At 40.1% G+C, this 20762-nt stretch overlaps 2 protein-coding genes across 3 annotated transcripts in view; one reads left to right on the top strand and one right to left on the bottom strand.

Annotated features, from left to right (window-relative positions):
* The window catches only part of POP1 (POP1 homolog, ribonuclease P/MRP subunit), a 34795-nt gene extending 32082 nt beyond the window's left edge, over window positions 1-2713 (bottom strand). For both annotated transcript variants that reach the window (XM_067537062.1, XM_067537072.1), the window contains exons 1-2: window positions 2552-2713; window positions 977-1123 (exon numbers count right to left, since the gene is read on the bottom strand). In XM_067537062.1, coding sequence (XP_067393163.1) covers window positions 977-1121 — 145 coding nt within the window. In that variant the 5' untranslated portion in view covers window positions 1122-1123; window positions 2552-2713. The remainder of the gene's footprint in view (window positions 1-976; window positions 1124-2551) is intronic.
* Window positions 2714-2849: 136 nt separating this feature from the next.
* Window positions 2850-11998, top strand: RIDA (reactive intermediate imine deaminase A homolog). The gene is made up of 6 exons (XM_067537053.1): window positions 2850-3018; window positions 5144-5249; window positions 6508-6562; window positions 7875-7943; window positions 10530-10585; window positions 11046-11998. The coding sequence occupies exons 1-6, from the start codon at window positions 2954-2956 to the stop codon at window positions 11106-11108; spliced, it is 414 nt and encodes a 137-aa protein (XP_067393154.1). The 5' UTR covers window positions 2850-2953; the 3' UTR covers window positions 11109-11998.
* Window positions 11999-20762: the final 8764 nt, after the last annotated feature.

The following is a 20762-nucleotide window of genomic DNA, read 5'->3' as shown; positions in this document are numbered from 1 at the left end:
ATCACAGCTTCCTTTTTTTGAAGAAATGCTTCTCTCTTCTCTGTGTGAAAGACCTATTCTAACAGGAACATGTGGAAACAACAAAACCAACTACACAAAAACAAAATGAAAAAAGAGAAAAGTCATTTTTCTATTCAGATCCAGTTTCAATGAGCTTAAGCAATCCCCTTAAGAAGCAGTATGTAAAAAAAATATCAAAACTGACACTTTTAAAGTTGATTATATCCCTTAAAGACCTTTTAAAAACCTTGCACAAAGTGGACCATAAAAATGGAAATGTTATCAGTTCATCCACTTACAAGCACTTAATTTACCTAAATAGGTGAAGAGAGGAAGAAGGGCCATTGGCTCCAAAGCACTAAAAAAATTGAACCACATACAAAAAGGAGACAGTTCATACACCGACGACCTTACAATCCAAGTCCTTGATTCTGTATGTGGGTCTTCCACAAAGCAACAAGGAAGAGTGAAACATTTAGAAAATAAGAAAATATGATTTAAAAAAAATTGACAGAGAGACATGAAGCAGACATAGAATCTGAACTACTTAAAAAAAAAAAGATGGAAACAACTTGAAACCTAGTCTCTCAGTGTTGACCTGTGACAACTCACTTCTTTGCATGTGCTGGTAGTCTAGGTTGCATCTAAGACAGCTAATCATGTAGTTTTTTAATGAAAGCTGAGGGAACTCCACAGAAAAGTGTTTTCTAAACAGACTTCATTGAAAAAAATCAAGGGTAAAAAACTAAACAAAAGAGATGGGGCATCCTGGGATTTACAGGAATGATCTACTTTGTTAAATATATTTCTCTCTTTATATGCGCTGTAATCAATTATTAAGCTTATTACTTTGTAAATCCATTTCTGTTTTTGGATGTTGGGAAAAAGATTAATTATATTCAATAAATGTTGAAAGTGAACTTCACACATATGTCTAAAGATGCATCCTTCCTTCAAAGTAAACTGCAAAGGCTACCTTGTTTTGGAGATGGAAAAGATCTATTTCCCCCATTACGGTGCTGTATTCCACTATGACATGGTCCACAATCAGCAGATAAGGTGACACTGGCAGGCTGATTTCTCATTTTCTTGGCACGTTTCTTCTCTCTTGCATTAGACATTTCTGGTGAAAGAAAGGAGACTATCAGCACATGCAACTCTTCCACTTGGCATCACAAAGCAACACCTAAGGCCTTGTCTACACACACAAATTGTACCGCTTCAACCACACACCAGGACAGTTTAGTGGTACAACTTCCGCACATGTTGCTGCAATTCTATTGGTAGAAAGGTGCTTTACGCTGGAACAGCAGCTAATCCTGTAGATCAAGAGAAGAGCAACAGACTCTTGTGGTATATATAGGCTAGGTAGAATTCAAATATTTTTTTAAAATGATTTCAACAGATATCATCAATGTTAAAAATAAAAAAATGCTCTAAAATTATCAATTTAAATGTTCAGAGTTGCACAAAATTATAGGGGTCAGATAATTTAATGACAGTCTATGAGATTTAAAAACGTAAAACTCTATAACCGTTAAAACGCAAATCAACAACAACATCACATCAAAATATACAAAGTAAAATTTCTTAAATCAAACTAATAAGTTCTCAAGCAAATTTTTTCTAACTTTCGCTATGTATAAATTTTAGTTGTCATCAGTGGAAATATTTTTTCTTCATTTCTGTATATACAGTAAAGTCAACACTTACCAATAAAAAACTAACCCTTCAAGCTTAGGTAAAAGGCACCTTTACACAGAGAAATGCAACCACACCAGAAATTGCACCAATTTAAAATCACACCCTCGCAGAAATAGCTTTCCTGGTACACAACCAGTGTGCACACAAGGCATAAGGAAAATAAATGAATTCAATGGAAAGTTGCAAGTAGATTCCCTAAAACAATTCAGCAGCGCACAAAGAAATTACTGACAGGTTTGACTGACTGCTGTAGAGTAAAGTGACTCTCTTACAATCTGTGCCGATCCAAATCCCAAACTGAATTTCCTCTGCTGCGGAAAGGGGCGGAGCAAGGCACGAGGCGTTCAGTAGATGGGTGGGTTCCCCGTGTCGGGGGGTAAAGCCGGGGGGAAGGAGGGTGGGGGGGAACGACACACAATGCAGAGGTGTGTGGGTGTCCGACGCTACAGCTGAGCTCACGGCAGCGCAGCCCACGGGCGGGCCCGGCTGATGGGAGCCGGCTATTGCTGCCGCAGCACCTCAGCCAGCCCAGCAATGCAGGGAGGGACCGGACGCCCAGGCCGGCGCGACCCTGGAGCCAGAGCACGAGTGGGATTGGAGCGATGAGCACAGGGCCAGGGGGACCAGGCACCCCCGGGATAGCGGGGCAGGCACCAGCACGCGGGGGCGGGGCGGGGCGGCGAGCCAGGGTCACAGGCACCGCCGGGGATAGCGGGGCACAGCGCACAGGCCCCACACCCGGGACGGGACGGGAGGAGACAGGACTGGGGGGTCCCCCTCCCACCACTCTCGCGCCAGCCTGGGAGGCGCCCCGGCCCCTCCCCACACATTCGCGGCCGAGTGGTACCTGGAAGCGGAAGGCGGTGTTCCCGGCTCGGCTCCCTCTCGGCGGCGATGGCAGTCTCCCCGCTGCTGCTTGCTCCGGCCAAGGCCCGCTCAGCTCGCCAGTCCCCAGCCCCTCAGCAACCAGCACACTGCGCAGGCCGCGGCAGCCCGCTAAAGGGAGGAAGCAAGGGAAAGGGGTTACCGCGCACGCGCTTAAAGACCTCTTTCAGGAAAGACTACATCCCCCAGCATTCCTAGCGGGAGGCGGCCTCGTTCCTCTGGAGGAGCATGCGCAGTTCGGTGCGCTGTGCCCCCACGTGGGAGCGTGGGGGACGGAGCGAGGCTGAGAAAGACCCGCTGACTGTAGCTGTTCTGCGCGGAGAGAGCAAAGTGCAGAGCGAGTCGTGAGTGATCAAAGGCAGCCATGGCCACCCTGATAAAGAGAATAATCAGCACCGCGGGGGCACCGGCTGCAATGGGCCCTTACAGGTAAGGTGCCAGCTTCGTTAGCCTATACAGCAGGAGACGGTGTCTGCCTTGAGGAACGATGGCCCTGATGCTGCAAAGAGACTATTTCCCTCCTCCCCCCGACATCTCCGTGGCTGCAGTGGGCTGCAGAAGCAGGGGCAGAAGGTCGTTGCATGACTGGGGCCCGTAGATAGCCAAGGCAGGACATGCTGAGGGTGGGGAGGCCAAAGGAGCAACTTGGAGAAACTTTACATCTAAACTGGTGGCGCACTGCTGATGGTGGGCATTGTAGAGGACGTGAGACTTTAGGATGGACTTGAAGGAAAAGGTGGCTGAGACGTAATGAACTGGGATAAAGTGGGAATTCCACACGTTGGGAGGTGTGGGAACACACACGGTGATGGGGAAATTACAGCGTCCGTTCTGCAGACATTTTGTAATGAGGAATTGTCCATAATATTCTTGGAAATTCATTTTTAAAAATGATCACTGAAAAGAGGTTAATCATACCTCTGCATAATGTTAGGTTTGTTAGCCTGCATTATGAAATACTGTTTAACTTTTTAATCTCTTTGTTGCAGTAAATAGAAGTATTATTGGGCAACTATTTCAATCCATTTTCTTTTGGCGTCTGTATTATGTTTTGCAATTGGCTTTGAAGTCTTTAATTGTATCCTGTGCGAAATAAGGCTGCTGCTAGCAGAGCACCTAGTTATGTTCAGTGGCAATCAAAATATGCTGAATTTGCTGAGAATGGAGAGGCGTTGTCTCTAAAATTAGCCCATCAGCACACTTGATTTCAGCAATACTGCCAGAGAGCAGGTGTGCAGATTTTTTTAACCTCACAACTATAACAAATGTGTAACTGATTTGTCAGGCAATGTCCAACTGGTGACTAAAAATGTGGATTTAATTTACCACGTTAGATTTTTTTCCATTACTTAGACTACTGTTGAACATTAAAGGCACTTATTTTTAAAAGTCCTAGGTCACCAACATTAGCAAGCCCATGCACTCTTATAATAAAGAAAAATAATCCAGACATTTCCTATGTCTTCCATGTTCTATGTATTTTTAACTCTCAACAATTCCATGTTGAAGTCATGTGGCTTTAAATAATTAAAACACTTCATCATGTGTCCAGGAAATATTAATAGAATATCGACTGGGTTGATCTACTTTTTGTAAATCTTTGGTTTGGCATTTTATTTAATAATAATAATAATAATCTATTACAATAATAATAATATCTATTAGCTATTTGATCAGAATAATTATATTTTAGCAGCTGCACATTTAATTATAGCTTTTATTTCTTACCTCATTTTGAATGGGAGGGCAAGAAGCAAATTCCAATTCAGGTAATTACAAATCCGCCAGTCAAGGGATAGAGTATTCTTCTTTTCCTGCCCTAAACGTTTCTGTAGTCTGTCTGTGCAATGTTAAACAGCTCCTGTGTTTCATTTCAGTGATGGGTAAAGTGATCTTTATAATAACACTTGTATAATGCTTTTCATCTGTAGATCTCACAACTGCTTACAAAGGAAAGTGTTTTCTCTATTTTACAAATGGTGACACTGAGGCACAGAGCTATGAAGTAACTTGCCCAAGGCAATAGTGCTGTAGTGGCAGAGATAAAAATAGAATCCGGATCTCTTGATTCACAATTTAATATTCTATATACTGGTTCAAGCTCCTGTAATGTTGTATCTCTTACCTGAATCTCGATGGTGGTGTTGAGACATAACAATGTTTGTAAAAGCATTTGGAAAGCCTGGGATGGGACCATTTTATTATTATGGACAGGACTTTCGAAAGTGCGTAGGGGGTTGTTGACAGTAGGGAGCTTGAAAGTATCTACCTTTTCGTTAATAGGTTAACTTTTCTCTCTGTCTTTTCTACTACTAAAAATAATGTGGCCCCGTGATTCTTATACAATGCTTTACTTTCCAGAGAGGTGGTATAATCTGTTGCCACCTTCCCAATCCGAGTTTTCTACCTCCATAAAACAGTTATAAATTAATGGGGGAAAAGATGAAATATTTCTATAAGAGGATTGCTCAATATAATGTATAGTTCCGAGTGCTTGGCTGGAAAGTGATTTTGCTGGATGAGCTGTAAACATATGTATGGCTTACAATTTTAGTCAAGCAGTGCTGATAGACCGGACCATGTATATCGCAGGACAATTAGGAACAGATCCTTCTAGTGGGCAGCTTGTACCTGGAGGGGCAAAGGAAGAAGCGAAACAGGTAAGAAGTTACCCTAAGTCTCCTAGCAATAAATTTAATGTTTGAGTCTCTCAGTATTTGGCATGTGTTTAGGCACTGGAACCATTCACAGAGAACAGAAGCCCAGACATGGAGACTGGAGTACTGGAAGCCATCCCTCACAGCAAGCTGGGTGGAGGGATAAATTAGAGGAAAATGCCTCCTCTCCATCCTTACCTTCCACCACCCAAGAAATAGGAAAGCGGAGAGAAAAATTTCCAGCGGGGGGGGAATGGTACTTTAACTTTAATCAGACATTTACTGACTATTTCTAGTGGTGTAGCCTGAGGAAGATCTCTGTGAAGCTCATCCCTTCCAACAGTGGTTCCCAACCTTTTTTGAGTGAAAGCCCCTCTAGTTAACACAAGGTAAAACACTCGCCCCATCCTGCCACCTCACGGGCCATAAACCCATCTAACTGCTATAAACACATATCATGATAATAATAATAACATTAAATTACATTAATAATAATAAATTACTCTTACCTGAATAAGCCTTCCCTCACGCAGCCACCACTGCATGCCCTGTGTGGCCCCACCTCTTCCCGTCCCTCATGGACTGAGAGTAATGGAGGCTGACCATGGTGGGTTTGCGGGGGCTGCTCCAGGTAGGGCTGCTCCTCCTCTTTGGCCGGCGCAGAGCTTGGGGAGGGGAGGGGGACAGACGACTATGCCTGGCTGGTGCAAAGCTCGGGGGGCTGCTGCTGTGCTGCAGCCAGCAGGGAGTTCGGTGCTAAATGACCTCAATATTCGTGAAGGCTTATGGACCCCCTGTAATCTTTGGCACCCCCAAGAGGGTCCTGCACCCCAGTTGGGAACTGTTGCAATAAAAGATATTACCTTGCCTACCTTGTCACTCACTCAGAAGACACTTAAAACAAAGATTGAACCTCCAAGCAGACCCCAGGGAGGGGATCTGAGTAAGAATCCTGGTGGCTTGGGAGGGACAGCTGGCCTACTCGTCAGGGCATTGCCTCTAGACCTTGCTGTTGTGCAGTGGGGAGCCCTTCATCTTGCGTTTTGCCTTTTTCTGAATACCTGACTTAAATCAATGAATGAAAACTACAGAAGATAATTCTTAGCCTATCTTTCTTTTCACTTGTCTAATGAAAAAGTTGGCTACCACCTGAGGTTGTCTGGAGTGAACTTTGATAGCTACAGCTTGAGGTGCTGGTACATAGAGAAGCTATAATTTTAACAATGTCCCTGCCTCAAGGCTCTGTTTTTCTTCTCAATAGGCCCTAAAAAATATAGGGGAAATCCTAAAAGCAGCAGGCTGTGACTACTCCAATGGTGAGTGCCTACGTAATGATAGAGTTGCCCAAATATTTTATTTAGAGAAGAAAATGAAGTGACTTTTAAGAGAGTGTTTTGTTGAACACACAAGTGGCGTGTATAGCTGTGTGATAAAAAAGGAAATATGATCCCAGACCCTAGGATTTTAAAATTGAAAAAGACAATCCAGTAAACGTGGGAAACCCAGGGAAAGATTTTTATTTGAGGGGTGTCTACATTAGGCTGTCTTTTCCCAAATTTCCCACTAGTGATGCTACTGTTTAGCCCCATCTCTGAGAACACTAGTGTAGAAAGGGTTCCAGATGGCTTCTGGCACTTTAAGCATCCTGTGCTCTAACCCAGCTCAGAGCAAGTCTACAGGAACTGGGATAATATTCAGAAAAGTGCTTAGGTCCCTAAGTCCCATTGGCTTCAAGGTGCCTAAACACCTTTGTGAATTCCACTTCTGCGGCTTAAAATGCCAGAGACTGCCAACACTAGTGCTATAAGAGTGGAGCTGAATCAGCATTAGCAATGGGGAAGCGAGGAGACTTGGGGGGGAAATCATAGTGTAGATAAGGCCTTGGAAAGGCAATGGTTGGGGTACAATAATGTTTTTTTTAAATTTGACATGGATTGGAGTATGTGGTCTTTGTGGAAGAAATGAGCTTTGTGAAGAATTTCAGGCTGAGATTTTCAAAACTACTTAGGGACACCCAAGTACCACTAAGTTTAATGAATACTGGGCATCAGAATCCCTTAGGTGGCTTTGAAAATCTCAGCCTGAAAGCTTGAAGTGAGTCTACAGGCCAGGGATGTCAAACTCATTTGCTATGGCGGGCCAGATTTGAATTAAATGTACTTCAGGTGGGCCATACATACCATTAATTGAAATACTAGGCACTTTTGGAGCGCTGTGTCTCGTGTATACAACGTTGTACCTGCTGGCGGCAGGGCGCGCCGCCGTCAGGGGCCAGACCAAAAAGGTTGGCGGGCCGTATGTTTGACACCCCTACTGTCGGCAATGTGGCCACTTTGAAATTCCTGACACTGAACTAATTAGGAAAAATATCTTATGAAAGCAGTAGTGTGTGCTGGGTTTCAGGGCACTTCACTGTTTCTAAAATGTTATGATCTAATGTAATAAGTTGATATGCATGAATCAAAATAAAAATAAATTTAAACAGTAGATGTCAGTGTTCAGAATGGGTGAGGTTTATCACTTGAGATAAAATGAGGTACAAGAACTGACTATTAAAGAAATGCACTAGGATTTTTATGTTGCATGTAACTCAGAGTTCCATAATATCGGCATTTGTGTAACTTCTAGTTGTGAAGACTACTGTTTTGATGGCTGACATGAAGGACTTCAGTGATATTAATGAAATCTACAAGCATTGTAAGTAGATGTTTGTTTTACATTTTAGCAGTATCTTGTACAGTTTTATTACTCACTAAAAGCAAAACTTAATGACAATCGATTTTGTTAGTGTGCTTGCAGATTCTTTAAGGTATGGGTTGAAACTGGATATTCAAAACAAAATGGAAAGTGTCTTTGAAATAATTATAGTTCATATTTAACTTTAGTAAGAAAGTTAATCATTCAGAAAAAAGGTGTCTGTGTTTCAGATGTTCAGATTATTCCTGCTAAATCTCTGCCTTTCTCTATTGACTATTAAGAGCTTGGTACTTATGTAAAAAGGACTATGGTAGGATTCAAATGCTGTACCTATGCTACACAAATCATAGGGCCAGATGTCCATGTCATTCTTGCAGTAGATTTACAAAACTTGGTGTATTAGAAGGGCAGCTTCAGCATTTAACTGACAATCTCCTATATTACTTCATGCTTCAAAGAGACATCTTCCAATTTACGTCTTCATGCTTGTAGAACCCCCCAGAGGGGTATGGCTATGCTAAAAGTGGGTGAAATTGACGACTATATGCTTGCATTCATATGATAGCTAAAACAAATGGATCAGAATGGAAACTTGCACCCTGGAACCTGCTCAGATATGTAGTTGTTAGGGTGTTTAACTGATACTACACATCTCTCTGATAAATTGGTGATCCAGAAACAAAATTTAACATTCACGAACATTGTAGGAGTCTAACACTCTGTGCCTTAATTGGTTTTTATAGGCATAACAAGATAAGTAATATCCCTCGCATAGATAGCATTTAAGATGTTAGCTAATTCTGCTTAAACATCCCTCTGAGATGGGCAAATACAATATTGTCTGTGATATAAATTCGTAAAGAGGAGCTCCCTCGAAACAAGATCTCTGTTTAGTGTGGCTGAATAATAAGTATGAAAATTAATTTGGTATGTTCTTGGCTTTCTCTCTCTCAATCCATGAGAGAGTAAGCACAACAGAATGGAGACTGCATATCCAAAATGAGAGATGGGGACTGCATGTTTGTACCAAATGAGAACTAGCAGTGTTTGAGCACAGCCTAAGTGGTTTACCAGAGCCCAGAATGGGTGTGGCTCTTAAACATTGCAATGCCTAGTCAGGCCCTTTATATTGCTAGACTCACAGGGCCAAATCTGTGCAGATTTTACAATTCCACATGCACAACATTGAATTTTCCCTAATGTTATGCTGCTGTAAGCAGTCTTCAAATTATAAATTTGTTGGGTTGTCTGGAGGTATGTGGGGTTTTTTGTTTTATCTATTGCTATCTTGAAACAATCTGTTGAATCTTCTGTGGGATGCTAGTTGTTTAGTACAAGTATTATAGATAATACCATTCCTATGTGAGACCATAAATCAAAGGATAGTTGGTAAAATCTAGAGTGCATTGAGATAGATAAGCACTTCGTGTACTCAGGATCCCATGTTCTTGTTTCAAAATGCAGAATCGGGCCCTTAAGGATTACCCTCTGTAATCCAAATGCGTTGACTTAGTTTTTAAATTAATAGCAACATCTGGCCTCAAGTAAGTGTATTTTTCTTACATGGCAGGTGGGTTTCTGAATCTGAAGTCTCTCTTTTGCATGACAAAATGCAATTCCATGTGCATATGCACAGTATGCAGAACAGTTAAATACCTTAAAAAACAAAACAAAAAACCCCTCCAAAAAACAAGAGTCCTGTAGCACTTTAAAGACAAACAAATTTAATTTCTGCAGGCATAAGCTTTCGTGGGCTGTAACCCACTTCGTCAGCTGTTAAATTCGTTAAATACCTAGTTGCTCATTACCATGCTCCCATGTACCTGTAATTCATTAACATATCTGGTGTTGCTCTTTCATCGTGACTTATTAACCTGATTCAGTAACAAAAGATCTTTTTATCAGCTGCTGATCATAGAATTAAAACTTACTAGTAAAAGCTGTTGCAACAGCTGAATTCACACAGCATTGTACCCTACTCAGATCTCATACTTTGTTAGCTAGCTATCCTCAAACTAGAAGCCTAATCGTGGAGTTCAGTTAAACTGCATGGAGTGCAGGCTAGAGCATACTTTGTAAAGGTGACTGAAAACTCCCCTTTGCCCTCCATTGATCCTGGTGCTGCTTTGTGCGGGGCTGACCCCTGTGCAGGGCTGGCCCCCATGCTGGGTGAGTTTTATGTAATGCAATGGTGTCTTTGCTATGCCCTTGCTCCTGTGACCATGACCCCTTTTCCTTGCTCATCTGGATGTAAGAGCCTCCACATCAGCTCTGCCTCTGGAAGATCATCTATATACTGTCGTGACCTTTCTTGGGGCAGTTAAACTGGTGTTAGGGCCATGCTATGTCAGTGGCATAAATAGTGGCTACTGGCTGCATCATACCAGAGAAACTGATCTATGTTTCTTCTTGATCATGGAAAATGTAAACTACTGAGATTGTATAACAGGCCAAAAGATCAGCAATTTTTCTGTCAACTATTAATCTGAAAACATTTTACTGTGTCTCTCTCTAGATAACTCTGAACTATGTCTTGTAAGGCAAAGTTAAACTATACGTTCATTCATTTTATTTTTTAAACTGTAGTTTTCAGGAGTAACTTCCCAGCCAGAGCAGCCTACCAGGTTGTTGCTTTGCCAAAAGTGAGTGTCAATTGTTCTTCTATAAATATCTATTCTCTCTAACTTCTTGCAGCTAAAGGATTTTTCTTCAAAGCTAATTTCTCTACATAGTTTGTTTTTAGTGCGTTTTTTCTTAGGTATTACATTTTGTAATCTTTCACACACAAAAGTATTTTAACATTGAGGGGAGGAAGTGTCTCTCCAGGGATAATGGATTATTATTTGTAGAAGAATGATTTAAAGGAAGCTTTCAGTTTTCATTTCAATTGCTGAAGAAATTGCTAATACAAAAAAATTAATCAAGATTATTATAATACGCTGCTTTGTAATACCAAAACCTTTGGTTTTCCACGGTGTTTTTTTTCTAAAGGGTTCTATGCTCAATTAACTTTTTTTTTTTTTTAAATGTTGGGTATCTAAATGTTTAGTTTGTAAGTCTCTCTCTAAATTCTTGTTTTGCTTCAATGTTCCTCCCCCACAGGATGCACGAGTTGAGATTGAAGCTGTAGCCGTCCAGGGACCCATCCAAGAGGCATCAGCATGACTATAACTAGAGTACTCTAATACACTACTTACTGTGTCTGAGGCCCCGTTCCTGTAATTGGCTGCCTGTGGGATCATCCCCACTGAAGTCATGGAAGCTCCATGAAGGCGCAGAGGTGCACCTGTGTGCTGTCAATTGCAGGATGGGGGGGATCTTGCATTGTCTAAAACCCCAATCATGTAATGAGCTCTGTGCCAGCAGGTCCTTATGCCCTGGTGGAACCCCACTGACATCAGTGGGGCTCTGTGCTGGTGTCAGGGTTTGCCTGTGCTTATTGCAAGATTGGGGCCTTAATCTGCAGTGGTGGTGGGTATTGTAACCTTCCTAAAATGTTGTTTCGGGGGAGCTTAACCAATAATGAACAAACTCATAAAATATACAGAGATTGGTAATTACATTGGTAATTGGAGAACTGACAAAATATGCTGTAACCTTTAGAAATCCTGCTAGCACTGTAAGTAAAAACCCAAGTCTATGATTTTATAGCTAATCACTTAATATTTTTATAAAAGAAATAGATGAACTCCACCTCACACTATAGAAAACCTGGTTTGCTGCAGCACCGTGGTGAAAATACATATTTGGGGATTCACTGTATGAACTTTGAACATTTAAAGTGTTGATTAGATCCTGGACCTATACGTCTACATCTGATTTACCTTAAAAGTCTCTTTCTATACATGATTTGGCAGAAATATGGGTAACATGTAAATCAGTTGAAAATGAATGATCTTGAAGCTGTGCCAAAAGATCAAATGTATCTAAAAGCCTACGACTACAACTTTGAATTCCCTTGTTCGTTTTAATTAAAAATAATTGGACACATTCTAGCTTTGGGGAAAACATGTACTAACTAATAGCAATAAATCATCATTGAATATATTCTCTGATTTTGGGAATAAACCTGCTTTTTCATTTAAAAATACACACTTATCGTGGTATGGCATGATGTCCTGGGAGGTGTGCTGCCTGCCACCAAAAGGTTGCCAAGGCACATCTGTCCCTCTGACCACTACCTCATGCTGCTCATCTCGATGGGCACAAATTATATTGCCAGGTCAGACTGAGCAGATCAGCAGTGACTACAGGGCTCTGGGAGCTAGGGTGAAGGAGTGAGGGGCACAGGTTGAATTCTCATCCATCATCCAAGTTGAAGTTTAAGGGTGGAGGCAGGGACATTTGCATCCTGGAGAAGAATGCATGGCTGCACACATGGCATTGGAGAGCTTTGGCTGCCTTGACCATGGAATGCTGTTTGAGAACAAGGTCTGCTGGGAAGAGATGGCATCCACCTTCCCAAGCAGAGAAAGAACATCTTCATGCACTGACTTGCCAACCCAGCGAGTGTGGTGTGAAAACTAGGCTGAAAGGGGGCAGGTGACAACAACCCACAGGTAAGTATAAAAAAAAGACTACATTAATAGTTCTATATGGTGTGAGGGACGGACATGGAAAATTACAAAGGTGTCCTAGGAGCAACGAGGGAAATCCCTTGGAGGAGTCTGCTCAACACCTTGTCTGTACACAAATACAAGGAGTAAGGGAATAAATAGGGAGAAATGGATGTATTAGTACATAAGCTAAATTATGACTTGCCATCAGACTTGGCGAGATAAATCTCATGCTTGGATGATCTCTATGAGCAGGGGTGCTAAAACTAGGGCTGCTGGGGGTGCAGGAGCACCCCCTGACTTAACATGATTTCCATCATGTACAAGGTTTATAGTTTTGTTCAGTAGCCAGTACACACACATCCACCCCCCCATAAAAATTGTTCCAGTGCCATTGGGTATGAGGAGGTAGAGCTTGTTCCAGGGGGATAGAGGAAGGGAGGAGGTGGTGCATTATACATCAGGAATATATACATTTGTTTTGAGGTCCAGACCAGTTTAAAGGCACTGGATAAAGCTAAAAGAAGGGAAAATGGGAGTATGGTCATGATAAGGTCTATTACAGACCACCATATCAGGAAAAGCATAAAGCATTTCTAGAACATGCTAAATACAGAAACATAAATGGCCAAAACACAAGACCTGCTATTAATGGGGGAGTGAAATGGCCCAGATATCTGTTGGAAAAGTAATATGGCAAAACCACACAATTTCCAGTAAGTGTGTGGAATGTATGGGGGGATAGCTTTGTTTAAAAAAAATATAGAGGAAGTAAGCAGGGGACTGGCCATTTTAGACTTGCTGCTGACCCTGAATCTGAAAGGGGAAAGTACTTTGGATGAAAGTGATCATGAAATGATCGATTTCATGATTCTATGAAAAGGAAAAAGTGAGAGCAGCAGAATATGGACAATAGACTCCAAAAAGGCAGACTTTAACAAACTCACAGAACTGGTAGGTAAGAAAAATCTAAGGGATAAAGGAGTTTAGGAGAGCTGGAAGTTCAAGGAGACAATATTAAAGGCACAACTACACACTATCTTGCTGCGAAGAAAAGCTAGGAAGAATAGTAAGAGGCCAATATGGCTCGCTGAGGAGTGCTTAAATGACCTGATAATCAGAATGAATCCCACAAAAAGTGGAAACAGACATACTGTTAAGTAAGAGTACAAAAAATATAGCACAAGCACGTAAGGACAAAAATCAGAAAAGCTAAGGCACAAAATGAGTTACACCAAACAAGTGACATAAAAGACCATACAAAACTTTAAATTTATTAGGAGCAAGAGAAAGATGAAGAAAAGTATAGGTCCTCTACTGTAGGGGGAAGAAGCACTAATAACATCAAGGAGGCTGAGGTGTTTAATGCCTGTTTTGTGTCTAACCACTAAAAAAGGTAATGGTGATCAGATACAACACAATATTAAACAAAGGGGGAAGGAATGCAAGCCAAATTAGGAAAGAACAGGTTAAAGGAGTTAAATGAACTTACATCAGCAAGGCCTGATGCAATTTACCCCATGGTACTTAAGGAACTAGCTAATGCAATTATCTTCAACAACTCATGGAGGATGAGCGAGATCCCAGAAGACTGGAGAAGAGCAAACAGTAATTATCTTTAAAAGGGAGAACAAAGAGGATCTAGGAAATTAAAGATCAGTCAGCATAACTTCAATACATGGAAAGATCCTGAAACACTTATTAACACTACTGTGTCCAAGCCCAATCAGTGTAGGTTTTAAAGAATAGGCTGGCCAAACACCTGTCAGCGATGTTCTAGATTTATTGGTCCTGCCTCAGTGCAAGGGGTGGACTTGCTGACCTCTCGAGGTCCCATCCCATCCTACATTTCTATTGTTCTATGAACATAAAAGGCTTTCTAAAGGAAAGAAATATGGTAGTTTTGAGAAAGTGGCAGGTGTAATCAATCTTGTGTAAACAAATGCTTGTCCCCTAGAGTCCTTTGATGGTTATACTCTCAAGACCAAGAAAAAGCTTCCATTCTATCTTATAACTAATGGGTGTGGATGAAAATAACCTTATATGACAGCAGAAAATTTACTTAGGTTCCCTGTGTATTTTACTATGATGTCACTGTATCAGCAGGTTTGCTTCCAAGATGCAGACCTGTTTACAAGTTAAAAGCACTCTATACATCACCCAATACTAAAACTCACCAAATAGCTTTTTACCTTGTTTTCCTGATACCATGGTGTACCCCTTAGCTCTTATTTTTGAGCACGGCATTCCAAATAAATTGGGCCATCAAGGCACTCCCTGCCTTGTGCTCGGGTAGGACACGCATATACTTTGCTGCTGCAGTGAGGTACCACTGGGTTGTACATAAATACTGGGTAAGGTTTTAATGTAAGATGCAGCTTGCACAAAAAAAAATATAGATGCCACTGGTGATGCATGTCAAATCCTTTGTAAGAAATATGTTACATATCTTTATGTACCTGTAGAAATGGTACATTCATCAAGAAGTCTGGAAAAAAAATATCCAAATGCTTTTTAACCCTCAAAATAGGTTCTAGCTGTGCAGAGCTCCTTGTTGGTTTGGGGCCCAATTTTGTATCTGTATAGTAAAAAAACCCCCATTTAAAATAAAGGTTTGATTTACAATTAAAGTAGTTCTTCAAAAAACAGCCAGTCTTAAATGTGCTTAAACATTTTATTTTTAAAATTAAATTACAACATACTTAACATCACCTCATTTTATTTGTAAAGGCAAAAAGAGCAAGAACACTTCCATTGTTTTAATCCAAAATTCTTCAACATGAAAAATGGGATTAATAGCATGTGTTGTTTTTAGGCCTTAATCCAGCAAAGTACATGAATATAGGAGTAGTCATATGGATTTCAATGGGATTTTTTCATGTGCTTAAAGGTGGACATATACAGAAGGGCTTTGCTGGTTTGGGGCCCTGATACGCACAATATTAACAATTCAGTTTATGATATGCTGTTATAACAAACCATTTACCATTTTAACATTGGTTCAATCACTTTTTTTTAAAATAGGTTTATTTATAGGTTTGGGAGGATTAGATTTTTATTGGTAAATGTTAGTAAAGGTCAATTTCACTGTACACACAAACTGATGGAAAAATATCTCCATTGGTGATAATGAAAATGTACAGATAGGCAAAGTAAGAAAAAAATGTTACTTGGGAACTTATGAGTTTGATTTACGGATATTTACTATGCTGTTGACAATGTGTGTTTTAACGGTGTTTTAACAGTTATAAAGCTTTAACTTTCTGAATCTCAACATCTATTGTTCTTAAATAATTATTGTCTGACATGCGTGCCTATCATCTGACACTTCCACCCCATAACTTCCTGCAACTATGAAAATTTAAAATAGAAAAAACTATAAAATTAAAATTATATTAGAAAAAATCAAATTCTGCCAAGCCTACTTATCTAATAAATTCATCTGAAGGTAAAACCAATTTTAAAAAAGTTTCTGCTACAGTGTGTTCTTTAATATTTTCTCCAAATAATTAAATTCTCTAAAGGAACAAAGCAGAAATAAAAATCAGTGTACATAATCTAACTTTAGTAAAACTACCATCCTTGTCAAAATACATTGCCAACTAATCCTTGACTGAGAGCACCTCATCCTTCTTGATATCAACAGCAACTACTGTATTTATTTGAAAAGACATATGAAATATCTGAATCAGGCTAAGAAAACTGCAAAATAGTTCTGTAAATATGGGACATACTCACTGTGTTCCTACTACAGTATGTGCATGCGTATACACAGTGGATAAGGTCCCAATTTAACAATAAAGGACATCCACCACGAGGCTCAATTAAACAAACAATCCTCCCACTAGATCTTGCTCATGAGCATGGCTATTTGCCTCTGCTGACCTGTCCCTGAACCTCATTCCCTCTGGCATGAAGTGATACACAAACACTTGTTTGGAGCTAATAGGACCCTTTAGGTCTGTCTGTCAGCATGAGCCAATTTTGAGCCAAGTCCTAGGACCGGATACTAGCCCTTTCTACAAATGTTTCTAAAAATGGCTTTTCAGACTAGAATTAATGAAAAATCCCCTTTAAGGTACACAGGCATAACTCTGTAGGTAGGTCTTGTAAACATATCACACCAGCAAATATGAACATTAAGCTTTAACTTGGTGTATCTCCTATTTGAACCAAGAACCAATTTCTGTCCTCAATAACCCCCTTGATTTCACTGGGATTGCAGAGACATATGTCAGGACGTAATTTGGCCCTATGGGACTTAGCAGTGCATAGATGTTTGTCATAGTGTATCCTTTGGTAGCTTAGAGAACATTGGCATTACTAGCAGTAGAATGTTAGTGCTTGTGTTATTTCTGGAGGTAGTGATAGTGTAATTGACTGTAAAAATTGTTTTTGTGGCAGTTTATCTGGGTAAGTTTTAGTTTTCCACATACAGACATAAGAACAGCCATGCTGGGTCAGACCAATGGTTTATCAAGCTCAATATCCTGTCTTCTGACAGTGACCAATGTCAGGTGCTTCAGAGGGAATGAATAGAAGAGGTAATCATCAAGTGATCCATCCATTCCCAGCCACTGGCAAACAGCAATCCCTGCCTATTCTGGCTAATAACGATTAATGGACCTATCCTCCATGAATTTATCTAGTTTTTTTTTTTTTTTTTTTTAACCCCATTATAGTTTTGGCCTTCACAACATCCTCTGGCAAAGAGTTCCACAGGTTTACTGTGCACTGTGTGAAGAAATACTGCCTTTTGTTTGTTTTAAACCTGCTGCCTATTAATTTCATTTGGTGACCCCTAGTCTGTGTGTTATGAGAAGGAATAAATAACACTTCCTTTTTTACTTTCTCCACACCAGTCATGATTTTATAGACCTCTATCATATCCCCCTTAGTCATCCTTTTTCCAAGCTGAAAAGTCCCAGTCTTATTAACCTCTCTGAATATGGAAGTTTTTCCATACACCTAATCATTCTCATTGCCCTTTTCTGTACCTTTTCCAAGTCCAATATATCTTTTTTGAGATGGGACGACCAGATATGCACACAATATTCAAGATGGGGGCATACCATGGATTTATAAAGAGGCAATACGATATTTTCTGTCTTATTATCTATTCCTTTCCTAATGATTCCCTACATTCTGTTGGCTTTTTTGAATGCCAATGCATATTGAGTGGATGTTTTCAGAGAACTATCCACAATGATTCCAAGATCTCTTTTTTGAGTGGTAACAGCTAAAACATCGTTTTATATGTATAGTTGGGATTATGTTTTCCAATGTGCATTACTTTGCATTTATCAATATAGAATTTCATCTGCCATTTTGTTGCTTAGTCACTTAGTTTTGTGAGATCCCTTTGTAACTCTTTGCAGTTTGCTTTGGACTTAACTACCTTGAGAAGTTTTGTATCATCTGCAAATTTTACCACCTCACTGTTTACCCCTTTTTCCAGATCATTTATGAATATGTTTAATAGTACTGGTCCAAGTACAGACCCCTGGGGGACACCAGTATATACCTCTCTCCACTCTGAAAATTGACCATTTATAGCTATCCTATGTTTCCTATCTTTTAACCAGTTACTGATTCAGGAGAGGAACTTTCCTCTTATCCCATGACAGCTTACTTTGATTAACAGCCTTTGGTGAAGTACCTTGTCAAAGGCTTTGTGAAAATCTAAGTACACTATATCCACTGGATCAACCATGTCCATGTTTGTTGACCCCCCTCAAAGAAGTCTAGTAGATTGGTGAGCCACGATTTCCCTTTACATTACAAAGCCATGTTGATTTTTCCTCAACAAATCATATTCATCTATGTGTCTGATCCTTCTGTTCTTTACTGTAGTTTCAACCAATTTGCCTTTTACTGAAGTTAGGCTTACTGGCCTGTAATTGCCAGGATGGCCTCTGGAGCCTTTTTTAAAAATTGGTGTCCCATTAGCTATACTCCAGTCATCTGGTACAGAAGCTGATGTAAATGATAGGTTACATACCACAGTTAGTTCTGCAATTTCACATTTGAGTTCCTTCGGAAAGCTTTGGTGGATACCATCTGGCCCTGGTGACTTATTACTGTTTAATTTATCCATTTGTTCCAAAACCTCCTACAATGACACCTCAATCTGGCACAATTCCTCAGCTTTGTCACCTAAAAAGAATGGCTCAGGTTTGGGAATCTCCCTCACATACTCAGCCGTGAAGATGGATGCAAAGAGTTCATTTAGTTTCTCTGCAATAACCTTATCTTCCTTGAGTGCTTCTTTAGCATCTCAATCATCGAGTGGCCCCAGTGGCTGTTTAACAAGGCTTCCTGCTTCTGATGTACTTAATTTTTTTACTGTTACTTTTTGAGTGTTTGGCTAGCTGTTCTTCAAATTTGTTTTTGGCCTTCCTAATTATATTTTTACACTTCACTTCACCACAGTCAGAAACACTCTCCTGCTTTTAGAATGTATGGGATGAAGTAATAGCTATAGTAGTTGTAATCATCTAGTACATAAGGAAGTGACTGTGTTTGAGAGGCTAGCATTGCTGAGAAATCGGCAGACTCATAGTCCTTTTGCTTCCAATTAAAATTGCTAAGTGACTTTAAAAAAAAGGTGTGTGGTGTGATGTGTATGGATGTTTTCACTTGTTTCTCTGAAAAGGCCACTGATACGCAGTTAGTGCCATAATAATGAGATTGTTTGTGTAGTCACAGGTTGTCTTAATTATTTATAAAGTTACATTTTGAAAGCTAATGAAAGTTCTGCTGCTTCTGCTACTACTGGTCTTGCTGATTGAAATCCTACTGTTAATTACTACTACTATATTTAAATCCTTTAAAAATGTTTAATAATTCTGTGCCAATATTGGAACTGTGTATCATAAAAAAGTAACTAGGGGCAGTTGCTTTGATTTCATTTTAGTCCAATACTAGAGAACTAGTATAAGGCCCCAGCAACATCCAACTACAGAAGTTTTAAAGAAAAAAAAATGACGTGTGTTTTAGATGTAAGTATTTCGTAAAAGCTGCAGCATTTTTAAAATAGCAGGATATTCAGTAGAAAAATTAACTGATTACATTTGTTTCATCTAATGAATTGCAAAGAACATAAAACCCCATCAAAATAACTGTGACTTGATACAACATATAGGCTGCAAATGAGGATAATGGGTACTTTTAACCTAAAATTGGTGATGTTTCCTATCTCAATCAAAACAGTAGATTTCAACAGTCTGAACAGGACATTAAGAAACAGAAAGTGGTAAGAAATAACATAGTAAATATGATCAAGGCATATTAGCTGAAGTGAAAAATTAAAAGGCAGTGGATATAAATCTAAATATTAAACAAACTAAAGCCAGATAGAGTCACGTGTGCATACACAATGCAGACTTTGTCTCTAAGTATTTTATAAATTGTGGGTATCTTTAAAACTTATGTGAAGTCCTCTTAAATGGAACCAATGAGGGTTCATCCATTCTAAAAAACCTTACCTTTTCTCCCTGATTGCAATCCTCTGATTTCTTATACCAGAGTGTTTTGTAAACACAGTCCTAGCCATAATCAGTCGTGCCTTTCTTTCTGTTCAGTATCATGACAGATTTATCCTCTATCACACCCATGAAACCAACTGTTTCAAGGCTCGTTTCCACAGGAAGTTTGTTGAAAGGCTTCATTATTTAACCTCGGCTCCAGAAGAACTATTTAGCATGGTATAAAGCAAGTAAGAATCCATACACTTTACTCTTTTTTTGTAAAGATAACACTATCAGGAAAATGCAATACTTGGAGAGCATGGCATTTCCTCTGTTTATAGTTTCTAAAATACAGTGTATAAATGTAGTTTTATTAATACTTTGCATTCATCTGAGTTTTAGCAATTGCTAAATCCCTTTTATACTTTCTTAGGGCATGTCTACAGTACAATCTACCTACGTTAGATCGACTGAAGAGGGGCAGTGTGAGGGGCTGAGATCTAGGACTCTCAGCCCAGCTGCTTCTCTCCCTCCCACCCCCTCCTGGTCTTCTTGCCTCCTCACTCGCACTGCCAGCCCGGAACAGGAGGGAAATCACCCAGGGCTTCTCGCCTCCACAGGGGAGATCCACACGCAGAGTCTGGTTGGCTGTCACGCTCCCAATGGGCAGCAGGGAGCCAAGTATGTGCGCCATTGCTCTCCTATCGGTAACCTTTTTTTTTTTTTTTTTTTTAAAGTCACCAAAGACATTTGTCATCAGAGGGCATCACATCCTATGTATTCTTTATCTTGAA

This window comes from Emydura macquarii, unplaced genomic scaffold (assembly GCF_026122565.2).
Source record: "Emydura macquarii macquarii isolate MOO-44397 ecotype Brisbane River unplaced genomic scaffold, CSIRO-AGI_Emac_v2 contig_383, whole genome shotgun sequence".
NCBI lineage: Eukaryota > Metazoa > Chordata > Testudines > Chelidae > Emydura > Emydura macquarii.
Note: the sequence above shows the minus strand (reverse complement) of the source record. Positions and strands in the feature narration are given on the sequence as shown.